General features: G+C 51.6%; 1 protein-coding gene across 1 annotated transcript; it reads right to left on the bottom strand.

The window, feature by feature from the left end:
- Positions 1 to 6,476: 6,476 nt before the first annotated feature.
- On the bottom strand, positions 6,477 to 12,661 carry PITX1 (paired like homeodomain 1). Its single transcript, XM_054168482.1, has 3 exons — positions 12,499 to 12,661; positions 9,364 to 9,569; positions 6,477 to 7,016 (listed from the first exon to the last, which is right to left on the bottom strand). Exons 1-3 carry the CDS (start codon positions 12,659 to 12,661, stop codon positions 6,477 to 6,479), a joined length of 909 nt encoding a protein of 302 aa, XP_054024457.1.
- Positions 12,662 to 15,784: the final 3,123 nt, after the last annotated feature.

The raw sequence follows: 15,784 nt of genomic DNA, 5'->3' as shown, positions 1-15,784 counted from the left end.
AGAATGGGAAACTTTGAGGGCGCCCAAATGCTGAGAGCCAGCCTTTGGGATCTCAATTTGGAAAGGGATTTGGCTTCTCACAGTTTCACCCAGGCTGTTGGAGGAGCCTCAGAAGGAGCCAGGGGAGATACCTCTGATAGACACAGGCACTGGGTGCTTTCAGAGATCCCTGTGTACTTAGCTGTATCTTCAGACATCTAAATCCCTCTCAAAGTCTCACTCTTAGTGCCTAAATCCCAGGTGCCTAATTCACTTCTAGGAAAGTCTCACTCCAGGACTGATTCACTGAATCATTTCTTAAATCTGGTCCTCACTCACATAGGGCTTTTGAAAATCCCACTGCTAATCTCCTGTACCCAGGCATGTACCACTTTGGAGCCTGTAAAATAAATTACTTTACGCTCCTGGGGGACAGCAGCTACTTTGTCCCTCCTCAGACTAAGTCAGATTTTTCTTTCTTGCATATTAACACGTAGATTTGGGGGGAGCTCTGAAGCTGCTGTGTGAGCTCCAGGCAGGAACTGGGCTCGGGTGCTGTTTTCCATGGCATTCTAGGGAGGCATCCCTTGCTGCTGTGGCTTGTAGGTCTGTGGCAGCAGAGGTGTGGGGAGGAGCTGCTTCTGGGCTGCTCATTTACATCGCTGGGGTTTGCCCCTGGGCACAAGGCTTCCCTCAGCTCCACTGATCTCCTGGGAAGATTTGAGAGCAAATTTGCTGCTCTCTGAACAGAGTTACCTGGGTTTTTGTAAGAAATTACTTGGATGAAGAAGGGGGGGGGGGGGATGAAAAAAAAAAGAAATCAAACACATATGTTCTTTCATTTTCCCTTTCTTATTTCCTGTGGGAATTTTTATTTGTGGGGAAGCTTTTTGGGTTGGGTTGGTTTCTTTAGTAGATAATTTTTTTGTGTGCCTCTGCTTTCTTCATCAGAGAAATGGAGAATAAACAAATTCTCTTTTTCCTGTTAAAAATCAGAATCAGAAGAAAAGGCTGGCTGCCACCGAAACGGTTTTGATAGGAAATCTGCCTGCAGCCCTCCTGCTTAATCAGTTTGGAGCAGAGCGTAGCCTGTAGCTTGTTAATGGGAGCAGCTTGCCCGAGCGGCGCGCACAATGGCGAGCTGCAGAGGAGGCTGCTTGGGGCAGAGCTGTGGAGTTTATTTTGCTGCTCTGTTAATTAAAACATATTTTACCTTGAAGGAGGCTTTTTAACTGTTTTCCACGAGAGTGAGCAGAAAGCTGCTCTCCTGGGTAGATTAAGAGAGGAGTAAGAAGCAGTTTTTTCTCAGGAGTAACAACTTTGCTTGGTTTGATGGGGCAAGCTTAGCAAAACCAAGATGTATTTTCTTGGCTTTTATTTGTTCTCAGCCCTCGAATATAGGCTGCTTTATGAGTCTGGGTATCATGGCTGGTTTGATATTAGCAAACTACAGTTTCACATGCAAGTCACCAGACCGGAGCAGAAAGGTTATTGCAGGTTCTTGTTTAATTGATAAAGTAATTTTTACTTATACAAGGGTAAACTGAAATAATAGGGCCTGAAACTGGGCCATTGAAGTTAATGACAAACCCTTCACAGCTTTCATATAAAGCCTGCATTTTTATTGTCCCAGCCCCAGCCACTTTTGCTGCAAGTTTGCAGCAAAATGTTAGGGCATTTGGAAGTGTTATTTTTATTATACAAAGTCCCATTAAAATCAGGACTGAAGCATCCTGTTAATTTAAATGGGACTTTGCATAGTTTGCCGAGTTCCAGGCCACAGATAAAGAAAAGTATGCAATTTGGAGTTAAACTGACCACAGCTTTTTATTAGAAGACATTTAATCTCCAACGAACAGCGCAGTCTGAGGCATGAAGTCCTTGTGAACTTCATCTGGGCTGGTGCAATAGGAGCCTCCACCGTGTAGCAACTCCTGGGCTGGTCGCCTGGGACCATTCAGGACCATATAACGTTCCCAAGCAAACCTCCAGCCCAGGTAGGTATGCAAAGTGCTCCCCAGGCAGCTCCGCCTTGGAAATGCTAAAGCACACTCAGAACAAATGGAAAACTTGATTCAGCTCTTTCTCGGGCTCCAAGTATCTGCTTGCCTGACAAAGGCGAGGCTGCAGGCGGTGGGCAGGAGTCTGTGGGCTCTCTGCAGCATCCGACAGAAGGCAGAGTCGCAATGGGCTGGGACCATGCTAGGTTGAAGAGCTGCAGCTTCAGAAATCCCTGCGAGATGGAAATCGCTTGTGGAGGAATGCGCAGGGTGAGGGATGGAAAACCATCGCCTCCGGTGTGCGGAAACACCCAGGCGCTGGCAACGGGAGCTCAAAACCAGAGTGCAGAGTCGTGGAGAGAGATGTTTTATACATAGGATGTCCCTTTGGGGATTTTAGGGGCTAAGGGACCGTTAAATGGCAGACCCCTTGGGTACCCCCAGCATGGGCACACACACCTAGGCTCCCCCAAGTGTATATCCCTAAGGAAGCTGATCGTGAGCACGACAGTCCCAAGCCATGCTTCAGACGCATCAGCCCCCCCAGTAATCCAAGTTCTAACCATGGAGGGAAAGACCTAAATGCTTTCGAAAACAGAACATCCATAAGAGCGCACAGGGAAGGTGTAGGAGCTACTGTCTGCTCAACGGCTCCTTGGAATTTTCCTTTCCCTGAGCCATGAATGTGTCAAGATGCCCAAATTTCACCCAGCAGCAGTGGATCAGCTTTTCCTGGTACATTCACGGGGCAGAGGGACATTGGTGTGGCAGAAACCCGAACAGTCTGTGTCCCTGGACCCCAGCTGAATTTCAGGGGAGTTCAGGATTCCAGCAACTGAGAGTGTGCAGAATGTTTTGGCTAAATGTGAGTCACTGCTCTGATTCAAGACTAACAATGCTACCTCCAGGAGCAGGAGAAAACGAACACCCAACATCTAAGCTGAAATCCCAGCCGAGGACTGGCAGAAACCCTCCTGGGCGGGAACCGAAGGGGGAAAACTGTGGCTTTGCTGGTTTGGTGCATGCTGCTGTAGCTGAAATAAGTGCTAAAGCAGCCGAGGAGAGTCAGATCCTCTCTGCCTAGCCCCTGGGGTTAGTGCAAAGCCACGGATACCCCCGCATAGCGCTTCCAGAGAAGGGCTCCGCGGGGCTGCTCTGCCCCGCGCTGCCGCGGAAACTTCAAGCGGCTCCGCGCAAAGGTGGAACCCCCCCCCCGGAGGAGGGACGGGAAACATCCGCGGCAAATAGCACGTCTGGGTGGCGGGAGGCATCCCTGGTAGTGAAAGAGCAAAGCGGCTGCCTCTGGAGCAGGCACCGGTGCAAAGAATTTATTGATTCGTTGGCAGAATTATGAAATTCTAAAAATAAAAAAAAAAAAAAGAAAGAAAGAAAAAAAGGAAAAGAAAAAGGAAAAAAAGGCAAACCCCAAAACAACCGAAACCCAACCCAACCCAAACTCCAACCAACCAAAACCCAACCAACCAAAACCCAAACAACAACAAAAAACCAAAGCCAAAAAAAAAGCCCTGATAATGGCAGTAATGAAACAGTAATTAAATAATGATGAAACCGGAGTCTTTAGCTCTTGCAGCGGCTCTGGAGAAAAAGAAATGGAGCAACCTTTAAAATTCGGGATTTCGGAGCATATGGAGGAAAATTCACCTCGGCAAAAAGGTCCAGAGGGAAAGAGCGGGCCCAGGGATGCGGCACACCCGCGGGGGGCTACAGGGTGCAGGCTCGGCTCTTTCGGGAGTTAAAACCCTCCAAACCCACAGCTCGAGAGGTTATTATTTGGAGAGAAGGGTGGAGGGAAGCCGGGAGAGCTGCCTCCCCAAACCCCCTGCTGAACGGCAGCGGGAAAATCTGCCGGAAAATGAGAGGGGGGGGGGGGTGCGGAAAGGGAGGCAGTGCTGGGAGTGCCCCCCGGGGTGGCAGAGGCCGAGTAACCCCCTCCCAGATAAATGTCCCTTCGGCCATCTCGGCCGGTAGCTTCCGGTCGGTCCCTACCGGGGTGCGGGGCGGGGGGCGAGACGCAGAGTGACCGGGGAGAGAAGCGGAGGGGCCCTCCCCAAAATGCCACCATGCGATAAGGTTAAGAAAGCCACTTTTCTTCTCGTTTAGTTGAGCTTTTAAACACAGCCAGAAAACAATATTAAACGCGTTCCTAGATTTCGTTCGGGGGTTGGTTTGGGTTTTGTTTGTTTGCCTGTTTTGTTAGCTTTTTGTTGTATTACAATTATTATTATTCCCATGCTCTCAAATTTGAGAACAAAACAACAACAACAAAAGAGATTAAAATAAAAACAAAGTAAACCCACAAAACATAAGTTATAAACCAATATATATACTGCATCCTTATCCACAACAGCAAAACTGAAACATCCAGCCGAGCGTTTACCACAGGTGGGAAATACACTGGGAAAAAGAAGTCACTTTGTGCACCTTTATATTATGTTTCTTCATCATTTACAAGGTAATAGGTATCGACAAAAATAAGCAACAAATAGGCCTGCGCGTCAGCTCCGCGTGCTTTTGGTACGCACCTTCATAAGGATCACGTTCACCATTGCCAGGGTTTGGTCTGTTGCTCTTTTTTGTTTGTTCGTATTTATTTATTTATTTATGTTTTCAATCGACAAGCACTTGTTAACGTATCTACATTTACATAACAACACCTTAAGAGCAGAACACCTTCGGAGCACCTTGGGGTTTACCGGGTTTATTTAAAACTGGGTTTTATTTTTTAATTCCTCGGTTTTCCTTCACGGTTGGGAAAGCAAGGAACGCTTTCGACTTTACACAGCAACCTTTCTGGACGCAGATTCCCTCTGTTTCTCTAGCAGAGATGCAACGTCTGGATTCACAACTCGCTTCATAACACCATTTTCCACCTCTTTTTATTATGATTTTTTTCCCCCCCCTAGACTCTCTAAAAATGGTTCGGTTTATTTGTGCCATTTTTTAAAAAAGAGAAATAAACCCCCTTGCAGTTCGATAAAGGTGAATGGCAATTTGTGCTCTTTCTTTCTTTCTTTCTTTCTTTCTTTCTTTCTTTCTTTCTTTCTTTCTTTCTTTCTTTCTTTCTTTCTTTCTTTCTTTCTTTCTTTCTTTCTTTCTTTCTTTCTTTCTTTCTTTCTTTCTTTCTTTCTTTCTTTCTTTTCTTTCTTTCTTTTCTTTCTTTCTTTCTCTCTTTCTTTCTTCCCTTTCTTTCTTTCTCTCTTTCTTTCTCTCTTTCTCTCTTTCTCTCTCTCTTTCTATTATTTTTTTCTTAAGAGACATAACCCTCCTCACAGCTCAAGAAAGGTGAATGATAATTTCATTATCAGGCTAAAACTAGGGAAAGGGGAGAATGCTGAAGAGTTTTTCGCATTGCTGGAGGGTTTCTGTGCTCTCTCTGCAGTCTTTTGGAAAGGACGAAGAGGTAGGAACCTGGAGCTGCTTACTATCAGGACTGACTGGATCATAGCTTCCAACTAAAGAAAAGAAACATCAAGAATCATGCATTTTAAAAACAATTTATTCAACGGCCAAGGACAATGATCCGGCACAATGCAACGGTAGATATAAATATAACCTTATATAAGTGGTTGACCCTCGTCATTATTATTTTTAATAGTTTCATACCTAATATTTTAACCATTTCCCCGCAGAATCTACTCTGCGAATTATATTTTTTCTCCCCCATCCCCCCGCCCCTCCCCCCCCCCCCCCCCCCGGTCTCTTTTCTGTTTGGTTTTGTGTGTTTTTTAAAATTTATTTATTTATTTTTAACTGGTTTTGTTTGTTTTTCCTCTCGAGCGTGATTCTGTTTCTCAGTGGTAAACATTAACCAAACTCTTCCCGTGCGACAAGCGGCCAAGAACCGTCCCACCAGCTCTTACCACCGCGACGTGCGTCCCGTGCCCCCCCGCCCCCATCCCCGCCGCCCTCCCCCGGGGCAGCGGCCGCCTTACCAACTCCTGTGCAAGTTCAAGTAAACACAAACAACCCGCATCATCCAGAGAAAAAAAATTGCAACTCATCCATGTACCAGATTTCGGCGTCTCTTGCAAGAGTTTTCTGGCCCGTTTACGGCTTGGGGTTTTCTTTGTTTGTTGATTTTTCATTGTATTTTGGTTTCAAAGCGCTGTTTTGTTGGTTGCATCCTTGGTTTGTATGAAGCGTTTTTAAAAACTCATTATTTCTAGTCGAGGTTGGCTGAATTTTTGGTTTTGATTTGTTTGTGGGGTGGTTTTTTTTTTTTTGGTGTCGGTTTTGTTTGGGTTTTGTTGTTGTTGTTTTTTACTGGGCTTGTTTTTGTGGGTGGTATCTTGTTTTGTCGGTTTGTTTTGTTTGTTGTTGGCTTTTGGGTTTTACTTTTTTTTTTTTTCCTCTCTCGGGTTTTGCTTTTAATCATCGTCGGGTTTAAATTTTTATATGATTTTTTTTTTCTTCTTTTCCGTTAAACGTCGCTTTGCTTCTGCCTTGCTTTGTCGGAGGTGGTTTGTGTCAAGTCCGTCAACTGTTGTACTGACAGGCGTTTAGACTGGAGCCGGGGCTTTGCAAACTGCTGTAGCCGAAACTGGAGTGCTGCTTAGATTTCAGTCTGAGGCTGGCTAAGCTGGAGTTGCAAGTGTCCCGGTAGACGCTGTACGGCGAGCCCGGTGGCCCGTAGGGACAGGCCGGCGAGGACATGGCCGAGTTGAGCGAGGAACCGCTGATGTTGTTGATGTTGTTGAGGCCGGAGTTGGCCATGCCCGGCACTGCCGAGTGACCCATACTGGAGGGCATGTTCATGGAGGAGATGCTGCTGGGCGCCGAGAACATGGACTGCGAGGACAGAGGGCTCATGGAGTTGAAGAAGGTGAAGCTCTTGGTGGAAAGAGGAGCCGGGGTGAGGCTTTTGGTGGCCCAGTTGTTGTAGGGGTACCCGGCGTACATGTCGTCGTAGGGCTGCATCAGCCCGCTGAACTGTGGCACGTAGCCGTTCTTGCACAGGTCCATCTGCTGGTTCCGTTCCCGCTTTCTCCACTTGGCTCGGCGGTTCTTGAACCAGACCTACAGGGAGGGGAGCACACGGGAGGGGATGCCGACGGAACACAGTGAGTACAGGGCCACCGCCGTCCCCCTCCCCGCGCCGAGCGCAGATGCGCGCATGGGAGAGCAGGCAGACTGCGGCGGGGAATGGGGGCCATCAAACAACCCCTACCTCCGCAGGCTGCGGACATGGCCCCTCACCACCTTTTCCCGCAGCCCTCTGCCCCCGCGTTCCTCTCCGCGGGGTGCTGGGGGTATCCCGGTTCCTGCGCGCATCCTGCCGGGATGCGCGCAGTCGTGTTTCCACGCAGGGTCCCTGAGCGGGTGTCCGCGACCCCCGGTTCCCTGGCCATGTCCCCCCCTGTCCCCCCCATCGCTCTTGTCCCCGTCGCAAGGTATGGGGCGAAGGCTCGGATTAGGGCCGGCTCCGCCGCGTTTCCGAACGCTAATGCTGTGTAATAAAAGTCCCCTGTTACAGATCATAAAAAAGGGGATTGGATTAGTATGTTTAGGTTAAAAAAAAAAAAAGAGAGAGAGAGAAAGGGAAAAATCAATCCCGGATCGCTCTCGGAAAGCTGAAGCCTCTGCCTTTGTATCTAATGAGAATTTACAGCCCTGACTAGGGAACAGAGAAGCGGGGACCGCTCCTGATGCAAAAACCTGATCGAGGCTCTCTCTTATTTTAGTTGTTTGGTTTTATTTAGATCGTGGAAGGAAGATGGGCAACCCCCAAAATCTTTTTTTTCCGGGTTGAAAAGCAGCAATGTCCTGCCTTGCCCACTGTGCCTGGCCTGTGTGTCTCTCCTGCTGCATTCCCCCTCGCCCTCGATTTTCTCTGAATAAACCGAACGCACACCCCCACAACCCCCCATCCACTCATGGGCTCCCTGAGGGCACCGGGGCACCGGCCGGAGCCTGCCGGTCCCGCGGGCGTTACGCTGGAGCCGGTGCTGGAGCAGGTTTTCGCGTTTCCCTTCCCAATGCTGAAATGGCACAATTATTATAACTCCCGGGTTTAAGGATGGAAACTTCGGGGGAGGAGGGGGCTGGATGATGGGGTCTATTGAAAAAAAAAAATACCAATAATAAAAAGAATCCCATATGAAGAGGAAACGAAAGCCAACATGTTCAAAACCTGTAATATACTCCTCGGAAGGTGCTTCCAGACAGGAATTTCCTGAAAATGAGGGTAATAGTTTTAATTATGGCTCCTAGACATTTTAAAGGAAGGCCCTTATAGCAAATTAAGGTTAAATTTGCAATCTGCAATCTCAGAACATCAAACCCAAACGTCTCCACGCAAAAGGAGAACGAAATTATGTTAATGGAAACTCGTATATTAGTTTTATTTGCTTCCGGAAATATTCCACCGATATTAATGCCCCGGCTTTGTTTTGTTTTTTAAACTCAATTAAGACAACGCTTTCAGATGCATTTTCGCCCTTACAGATGGGTGTTTACTCTTGAAAGGTTTAACGCAGAATCTTCTCTAATCCGATTTGGTCACTCGAGGTTTAATTGCCAATGGGAAAAAAAAAAAAGAAAAAAGAAAGAAAGAAAGAAAGAAGGAAAGAAAGAAGTGGATCTGGGGGATGGTGGGGCTGCCCTCCGCCGTTCCAGCTTTCTCCCGGATTTCTTTCCTGCTCAACCCGGGAACTGCCTGGGCTATATGTGTATATGGTGGCATCGGCTCCGAGGTGTGCAAAGACCAAGCTCCTTCACCACAAGAATGTGTCTACAGGGCTCATTGACTCTGGAGCACAACCGCTTCCCAGCCCTTGGCTTTCGCTTTACCCATCGCTGGCCTCCCCAAACAGCCGCTCCCTCTGCCCGCGGGAGATGCGCGCCCGGGAGGGGCTGACATCGACCGATGGATCCATCGAGCTCGATCGATCAAGCCGTGATCCCGCCGCCGCCACAGCACCCAGCAGCGGGTTGCTGGGAAATGATGGCGGTTGTTTGGATTATTTGCAATAACCAGAACGCGGCGAAGGGCCGCGGGAGCTGCTCAGTTGTTCGAGTGGGGAGTTGCTAAGGCTCTGCACTGGGTTGAAGCCAGCTCAGAAGGGTTCCCCACACACACAACTGGGCCCTTCCTAAGCGGGACGTCCTCGCTGCTCGCCCCTTACTTTTCGTTCTAGTCCCCAAGCGCAGGGCCGGATGTCGAGCAGCATCTCTCCATGGCCGGGAGATAAATTTCTCCTTCTGGGGCCTGGATCCTAGTTTTAATAATTAAAATCAAACCTACCGCAGCTCTCAACCCCCCTCATCGGCTCCTAAAAGGGGTGATTTTCCCGAGCCCACCACCACCTCCAGCGAGGCCCGGAGAAGACCATCGGATCCCGGCGGGGATGGCCGCTCCTCTTACCCGCACTCGGGGCTCGGTGAGGTTGGTCCAGACGGCGATCTCCTCCCGCATGCTCATGTCGGGATAGCGGTTCCTCTGGAAAGTGGCTTCCAGCTCCTGCAGCTGCTGGCTGGTGAAGTGGGTCCGCTGCCGCCGCTGCTTCTTCTTCTTCGCCGGGTCGTCGGCGGCCCCGTCCTCGTTTTTCTGCTCTCCGCTGCGCTCCTTCTCTGGAGGATTGGTTTTAAAATCTTATTTATTTACGTTTTATTTTTCGAATAGAAATACACGCGTGAACAACAACAACAAAAACAAGGGCATCCACGGTCCCCTCAGCATCCCGCAGGGACACCCACGCCTCTCCTGCACCCACTCAGCACCCCGCATCCCAAACCTGGCCTTTCCCGGGGGAAGGAGCACGGAGCCCTTGCAGCGGGCACAGGGTACCCGGGGAAGCAGTGGGACCTCTGGTTCGGAGCAAGTTTTCCTCGCATCATCGGGAGAAGTTTTTGCCGTTCCACGGCACCTTTTCACTCCCTCCAACCCAAGACGTGATCTTTGCTCCATTGTCTTTGTTATGCTCGGCCGCGACAGGAAACTTTGCGAGGCCAGGAGTGTAAAATCCAGCAGCAATTAATTGCAAAAGGCACCCTCAATCTTTGCCTCTCCGCTCCCCCTCTTATTTATTTCTAAATGCTTTTTACTCTTTTTAGGATTTTAATGTTTATCTTCACACGAGGCTGAGAGAAACTGTCTGAAAAAAATCATATCGAAAGAAGCAATAAAAAGCTCCCACCAAACAAACAACAACCCGGGAGCGTTTTCGCGCTGGGGATTTGCGCGGACTGGAAGCAGAATCCAGCCCCGGCCCCGCCGCACCGGGAGGACAAAAACGTATTTTGTATCAGCCTTTCTGTCTCTCCCATCCCGGCTTTCGGACGGATTTCACCCGCTTCAGGCGTTCGAAAAGGAACTCAAAGGCCGGAACGAAATGCGCTCCCGGGCCCCGGCGGGAGCGGGGGAAGGTGCGGCCGGGGCGGCGGGAGGCTGCGGGTCCGGGTGCCGAAGCCACCCCTCTGCCTGGGTCCGGCTGTTGCAAAAAGCAAACTCCGCGACCAGTTTTCTCCTTTAGAGGATTTATTCCCCCCCTACTTTTAGATATTTTCACCCCTGCCTTTCAGTCCCTCCCGCCTCCACGTTTTAGAGTATTCCTCCCCCTTTTAGAAAGTTCCCTTCCTTTAGAGCTTTTTGGGTTGTGGTGTTTTGTTTGTTTATTTGTTTGTTTTTCCCTTTATTTTCCGAGGATTTGATACTGGCGACAACGGGCCCAGGGACTTTTCTACAGCCCTAACCTCTGCGAGGGAAGCAGGAGTCTAAAAATAATCGCGGGCTGCATTCAAAGCCTAGGAGGTCCTGTCCTTGCAAAGTCACCCCTCGATCACTCCTTGCCTGGGTACCCTCCATAGCAAAAACGAGTGGGGAACGAGTTCCAGCGGCTCAGTGGAACCCCCAAGGGGGCCGATTGCAGCTCAGCCAGCCTCTTTTTGTTGGAAATGGTTTGCAGAGCAAACAAGGCCTTTGCAACATGGACCCCATTGCAAACAGTCCCCCCACATTCCCCTCGGCCCTTGGACTGGCTGAGACGCACGGACGGCGGTGGCGGAGAAAGAGAAACCAAACCAACCCCCACAAAGATAAATCCTCTCGGTTTAGGCTGGGAAAACAAAACAAACCCTACAAAACACCAAAAAAACAGACAAACTGGGCCGAGAACGAGCCAGGAAGCAATAGGAGAGTGGCCGTGGGATACCGCCCGGCCTCTCGCCTCTCTCTGGGTTTAACCCCTCCAAGATTTCGTTAAAATCCGATCTCCACCCCGGGCTGTGGTACAATTTCAAATCATGAAGCATATTAGCTTTAACTTTTTTGTACCTTTTGTTTGTGCGTCAAAAAAAAGCAAACCGTGTTTTGCAGCTTCTCGGCGAAGAGAAGAAGGGAGGTCCTTAGCCCTCCTCCAGAACCGCGGGGTCACACACAGGGGTAGGGCAAAAGGGAGCAAATCTCCCTCTCTAATCTCAAATAATCCCCTCTAATCTCGGAGTCCCTTCCAGACGCCGGTCCCTAACTTTGTTTGCGAATCAGGCTGGGAGGAACAACCCAAACCCCGTTTATCACCCGGTTCCACTTCGGGACCGACTCGTGCCACAGTCACTCGGTAGGTTATAGGAGCTGCTGAAACTCCGAAGAGCAACAGCAGGCATTAGAAAAAAATAAAATTAAATAAGAGATAAAATTCGCCCCGAAAGAGTGTCGGTGGGGAGTGTGTGTCGGGCTCCTCAGTGCAGCTTTTGTTTCCTTCTCCTGGCTCGCCTTCTCATTCTAGAAATGGTGCTACTTTAATTGAACACAAACTGGGAAACCACAGCTCTCCCTGCAGCCCTCGCATATGGTGGTCAGGGAGCGGAGAGACCCTTTGCAGCAGAGAAACCTCTCTGCGGCCGCACATATCCCCTTCTCGCCGGCCCGCGCAGCCTGCGCTCGGCCCACGCTGCCTCTCCTGCTCTGCGGCGCTTTGCTTGCTTTATTTGATTTTGTTTTCTCCCCCCCTCCCTCCATTTGACAGAGAGATCTTTTGCTCTCTCTGCACCACCCGAGCTAGAAAATAAATCCAGGGAAAAGCTGACATTATTTCAGAAACATCCAGCAAAACCACACTCCCCGAGGACCCCCTTTCCCTTCGACCCCATCAATTAGTAACTGTATTTTAAATAAAATATCGCAGATCCTGGGATGGAACTGAGGAGCCCTGTCTGTCCTCCCGGCTGTCAGCACTGGGCACACCGGGGGCGGCAGCTTCTGCCCCCGCTCTCTGGTTCCCGGGACTCGCTGGGGCTGGAGCTGCCGGGATCACTGGCAGCTCTTACCCGCCCCCCCCACCCCCCCCCACCCCCCGCTTCGCCCCGGTATGTGTTTCTCCCTCCAACGCCTCTGCTTTGTGCAGGGTGTGCTGGCAAAGCCCAGGGAAGGCAAACGGGAAGGCGAGATGGGGAGGGGGAGGCGGTGCGGGGCGGGGGGGGGGGGGGGGGGAGAGGGCCGGGGCCGCGGGGTGCAGGGTAGATGGAGGAAGAGGGAGGGGGGGGGGTGGGGGGGTGGTTTTACCTGGCACCTCCGTGTCGGAGGATTCACTGGCTGAGTTGTCGATCGGGTCTCTGGGTTCCGAGGATCTTTGCAAATGGAAGCTGGAAGCCATGTCATGGGAGGGTTGGGGTCTCAAGCTCTCGGGCAGTCTTTCCAAATTCATTCCACCTTTAAAGGAATCCATGGCAGGGGCGCCGGGCTGCCTGGGGGAGTTTGCAGGTGTTTATTCCACACAGAAAGCAACAAGAAGTTTTGGGTTTTTCCCCCTGTTTTGTTTGGTGGGGTTGTTTTGGTAAGTTTTTAAGGTTAAAAAAAAAATCAAACAACAAAACCAAATCCACTTATTACTACCAATATTATTTTAAGGGTGCCGGAAGAAGAGCTCTGAGCAGTGCCTGGGAGCCGGCTGTGTCTGCTCGGGGAGAGGCACGGCAGTCCGGCCGCATAGGCAGGGAAGTGGTAAAGATCCCTTATAGAGAAAACGCGAGTTGCGAGTTGGACAGTTTAAAGCTAAAGAGATTAAAGTGACCTGCCCTAGAACAAATGCCTGTAGTTAAACGGGGCTCCTCCCCCTGAAGGTTAAAACCTCCCCGTCTCGCTAATGCATCACTCCATCTAGTGCTCGCCCAGCCCGGCCGCGCCGGCGGACCTGCCTCCGCGCTCCCCGTTGATGCGCGGATCATGCACGGCCGCGGTCAGACCCGCGGACCCCTGCCCGGCCCCTTCCCAGCCCCCGCCGCCCGGCTGAGTCTCCTCTGTGGGTGCCTCCCCCCCTCCGCCCTCCTTTCCCCTCCTCCCCCTCCCCCTCCCAGCTTGGTGAGGTATTAAAAATATTTCAGAAACGAATGGAAAGATGGAAAATCACTCCCAGCCGTGTGTGGGGGTCGATAGGGACCCCCTGCCAGCCCCCAGCACCCCACCAGCCCACCCTTCCCCCCAGCGTTCCGAACGCTCAGGTTGCGCCCCTGCGCAGCACGGCACTTCCGCGAGTATCCGCGTACCCATCCCGGCTGGGCCTCCCTGGACCGCGGAACCTTCGCTCCTCCGTTCCTGCAGTCCCCGTCCAGTCTGCTCACCCCTCAGCATCCCTACGCATCCCTGCGTGTGGCTGCGAGTTTCGCCCCCACGGGGAACGCGTTCCTTTGGGATAGAGGAGATATTTTGGGGGGGATATGTGTCTGAGTTGGTTTCATCCTTTTTTAACTTTGTTTTCTTTTTCTTCTGGCCGTGGGGTTGATAATAAAGCGGCCAGGACCAAGGGACAGCAGCCTGGGGACCGCTCCCATCACATCTTTCAGCACGTGATTAGTAACAAATAATTTTCCACCCGCAGCCGAACTCACGGTGACCCTCCGAAGGGGTGGCTGCGGCTCTGCCAACCCCCGGGGACCGGGCAGCCGGCGGGGAGGGGTTGGGTGAGGGTCTCTTCCATCCCCCTTCTCCTGCAGCGAGGAGCGGTGCTCCCTGTCTCGGTACAGCGCTGGTGGAGAGGGGGCGGTCCTCGGTTTTGTCCCCATAGGCTGCGATAGGGCCTTGAGCCCTCCAGGATAACACCACGGGGTTTTTTTGAGGAGATGGAAAAAAAACCCACGGGAAGCTCTCAGCCTCAGGGGGCAGGTGGGAACCGGGGGTACCACCGGGGAAGGGGGCGAAGGGAAGTGAGAAAAGGACCTGGCTGTACCTCAGCCTGGGGAAAGGACCTTCCCTCCTCTTTATTTTCTCTGCTCACTTTAACTGATCCATCTTGACACTCTATTTTGCTTTCAAATCAAGTAAAGATGTGGAAGAGAACTTTTGAACTGGTTTATGGAAAAGTGGAGGGAAGCTACGTTCCAGCTGCCCAGACTTTTTCCTACCCTGCCGGGGTGATGCTTGCCGGGTCCTCCCTACATCCTCTGGCAGAGCCCCGCGCAGCCCGGACACCCCCACTCATGAGACACCAGGCGTGGAGAGCCCAAATCTCCTAACCCCTCCACCTATGGATCTTTTGCAGTTTATGGGATGTACAGGGTCAGGCCTCCCCATCTCTTCCTTTATTCCCCCTCTTTTTTGAGTGACATGTTGATGTCCGTCTGTCTGTCCGCCGCTCCCAGCTGAACTTCGCTCAGGAGCCTGCAAGCGACTGGGAATTTCGGGCACTCGAGGTGAACTGGGCAATTTCGGCGCTGCTAAAGGGGGCCGTGGTTTAAAATGCAAATATTTACCAGGGCCTCAGGGCTTCCAGGGGCTCAGCTGCTGCAGGAGCCCACGGCATGGGAAGGATGGAGCCCTCCTCCCAGGGGAGCAGCAGGAGATAGGGACGGCCTTCCTCCAGAGGAGGAGGAGGAGGGCGACCGGATTGCAGACATGCACCATGCCTGAAACCCTTCCCAGTACATGTTTTATCCTTTATTTCCATAGGGAGGGAGAGGCGGCAGCCCCGAGACAGGTCTCCGGGGGCTCTATCCCGCGCCTCCCTGCTGCGCTCTGGCTCCCAGCATCCTCCAAGCCGGTGGTGGGATAATTTTTGTCTTTTTCTTGTATTATTTGTTCCAGTGCGCTGAGTTCGCGGCTTTTATTCTGCTCAATAAACCCTATTTTCTAAAAATTCGTTTTAGGCTCAACTCCTCCCTGCTCAGCCCCGGGTACACGCGTGATTTCACGGGCGCGCTAGTGCCGGGTCCGGCCACCTCCCAGGGTGACAGATGCCCCCAACTCCTTCTGGGGGATCCATGTGGCAGACACCCCCCGATACTGGTGTGAAAAAGAGAGGAACGGGCCGGCCCTGCCGCTCCCAGCTCCTTCCCGACCCCCACACGTGTGTCAGGCGTTTCGCGCACACGGGTCCCTATGTACGTTGTCTGCACGTCCCGTGGATTGAAGGGCATCCTCTCGACCTGCGCTTTAGGGAGCAGGCGCTCTCCTATCGCACAGAGCCAAATCCGCCCAGTTCTTTCTGTTTCTGGTCGCGACACCATCTATCGCGACAACAAAGCTCAGTCGCAGGGCGGTCGCTCCAGGATTTGCGCTTTCTCCTCTCTCCTTCCCACCAGGCCCGCTTCATTTTGGGATGCTGGGGAAACTTCTCTGCCAGCAATCCCCTCCAGAAGGCTCTACATCACGAGTTTGTCTATGTGGCGTCACGCTCATCTTCCCTGACGTCACGCACATCTTCCCTGGCATCACACATGGCCTTTCAGCCAGGCCGGCACCCAAGGTGCAAGCCTTGATGCTCCACTCAGAGCCGCCTGCTCTTCCCGCGACGTGAAAGAGGGTTGGTGGCCTCACGGTGGAGGGACAGGACAGTGGCCTCGGGGCATGGGCTCCC

Source organism: Dryobates pubescens, chromosome 16 (genome assembly GCF_014839835.1).
Source record: "Dryobates pubescens isolate bDryPub1 chromosome 16, bDryPub1.pri, whole genome shotgun sequence".
In the NCBI taxonomy this organism is placed as follows: Eukaryota; Metazoa; Chordata; class Aves; order Piciformes; family Picidae; genus Dryobates; species Dryobates pubescens.
This window is presented reverse-complemented; position numbering and strand designations above follow the sequence as displayed.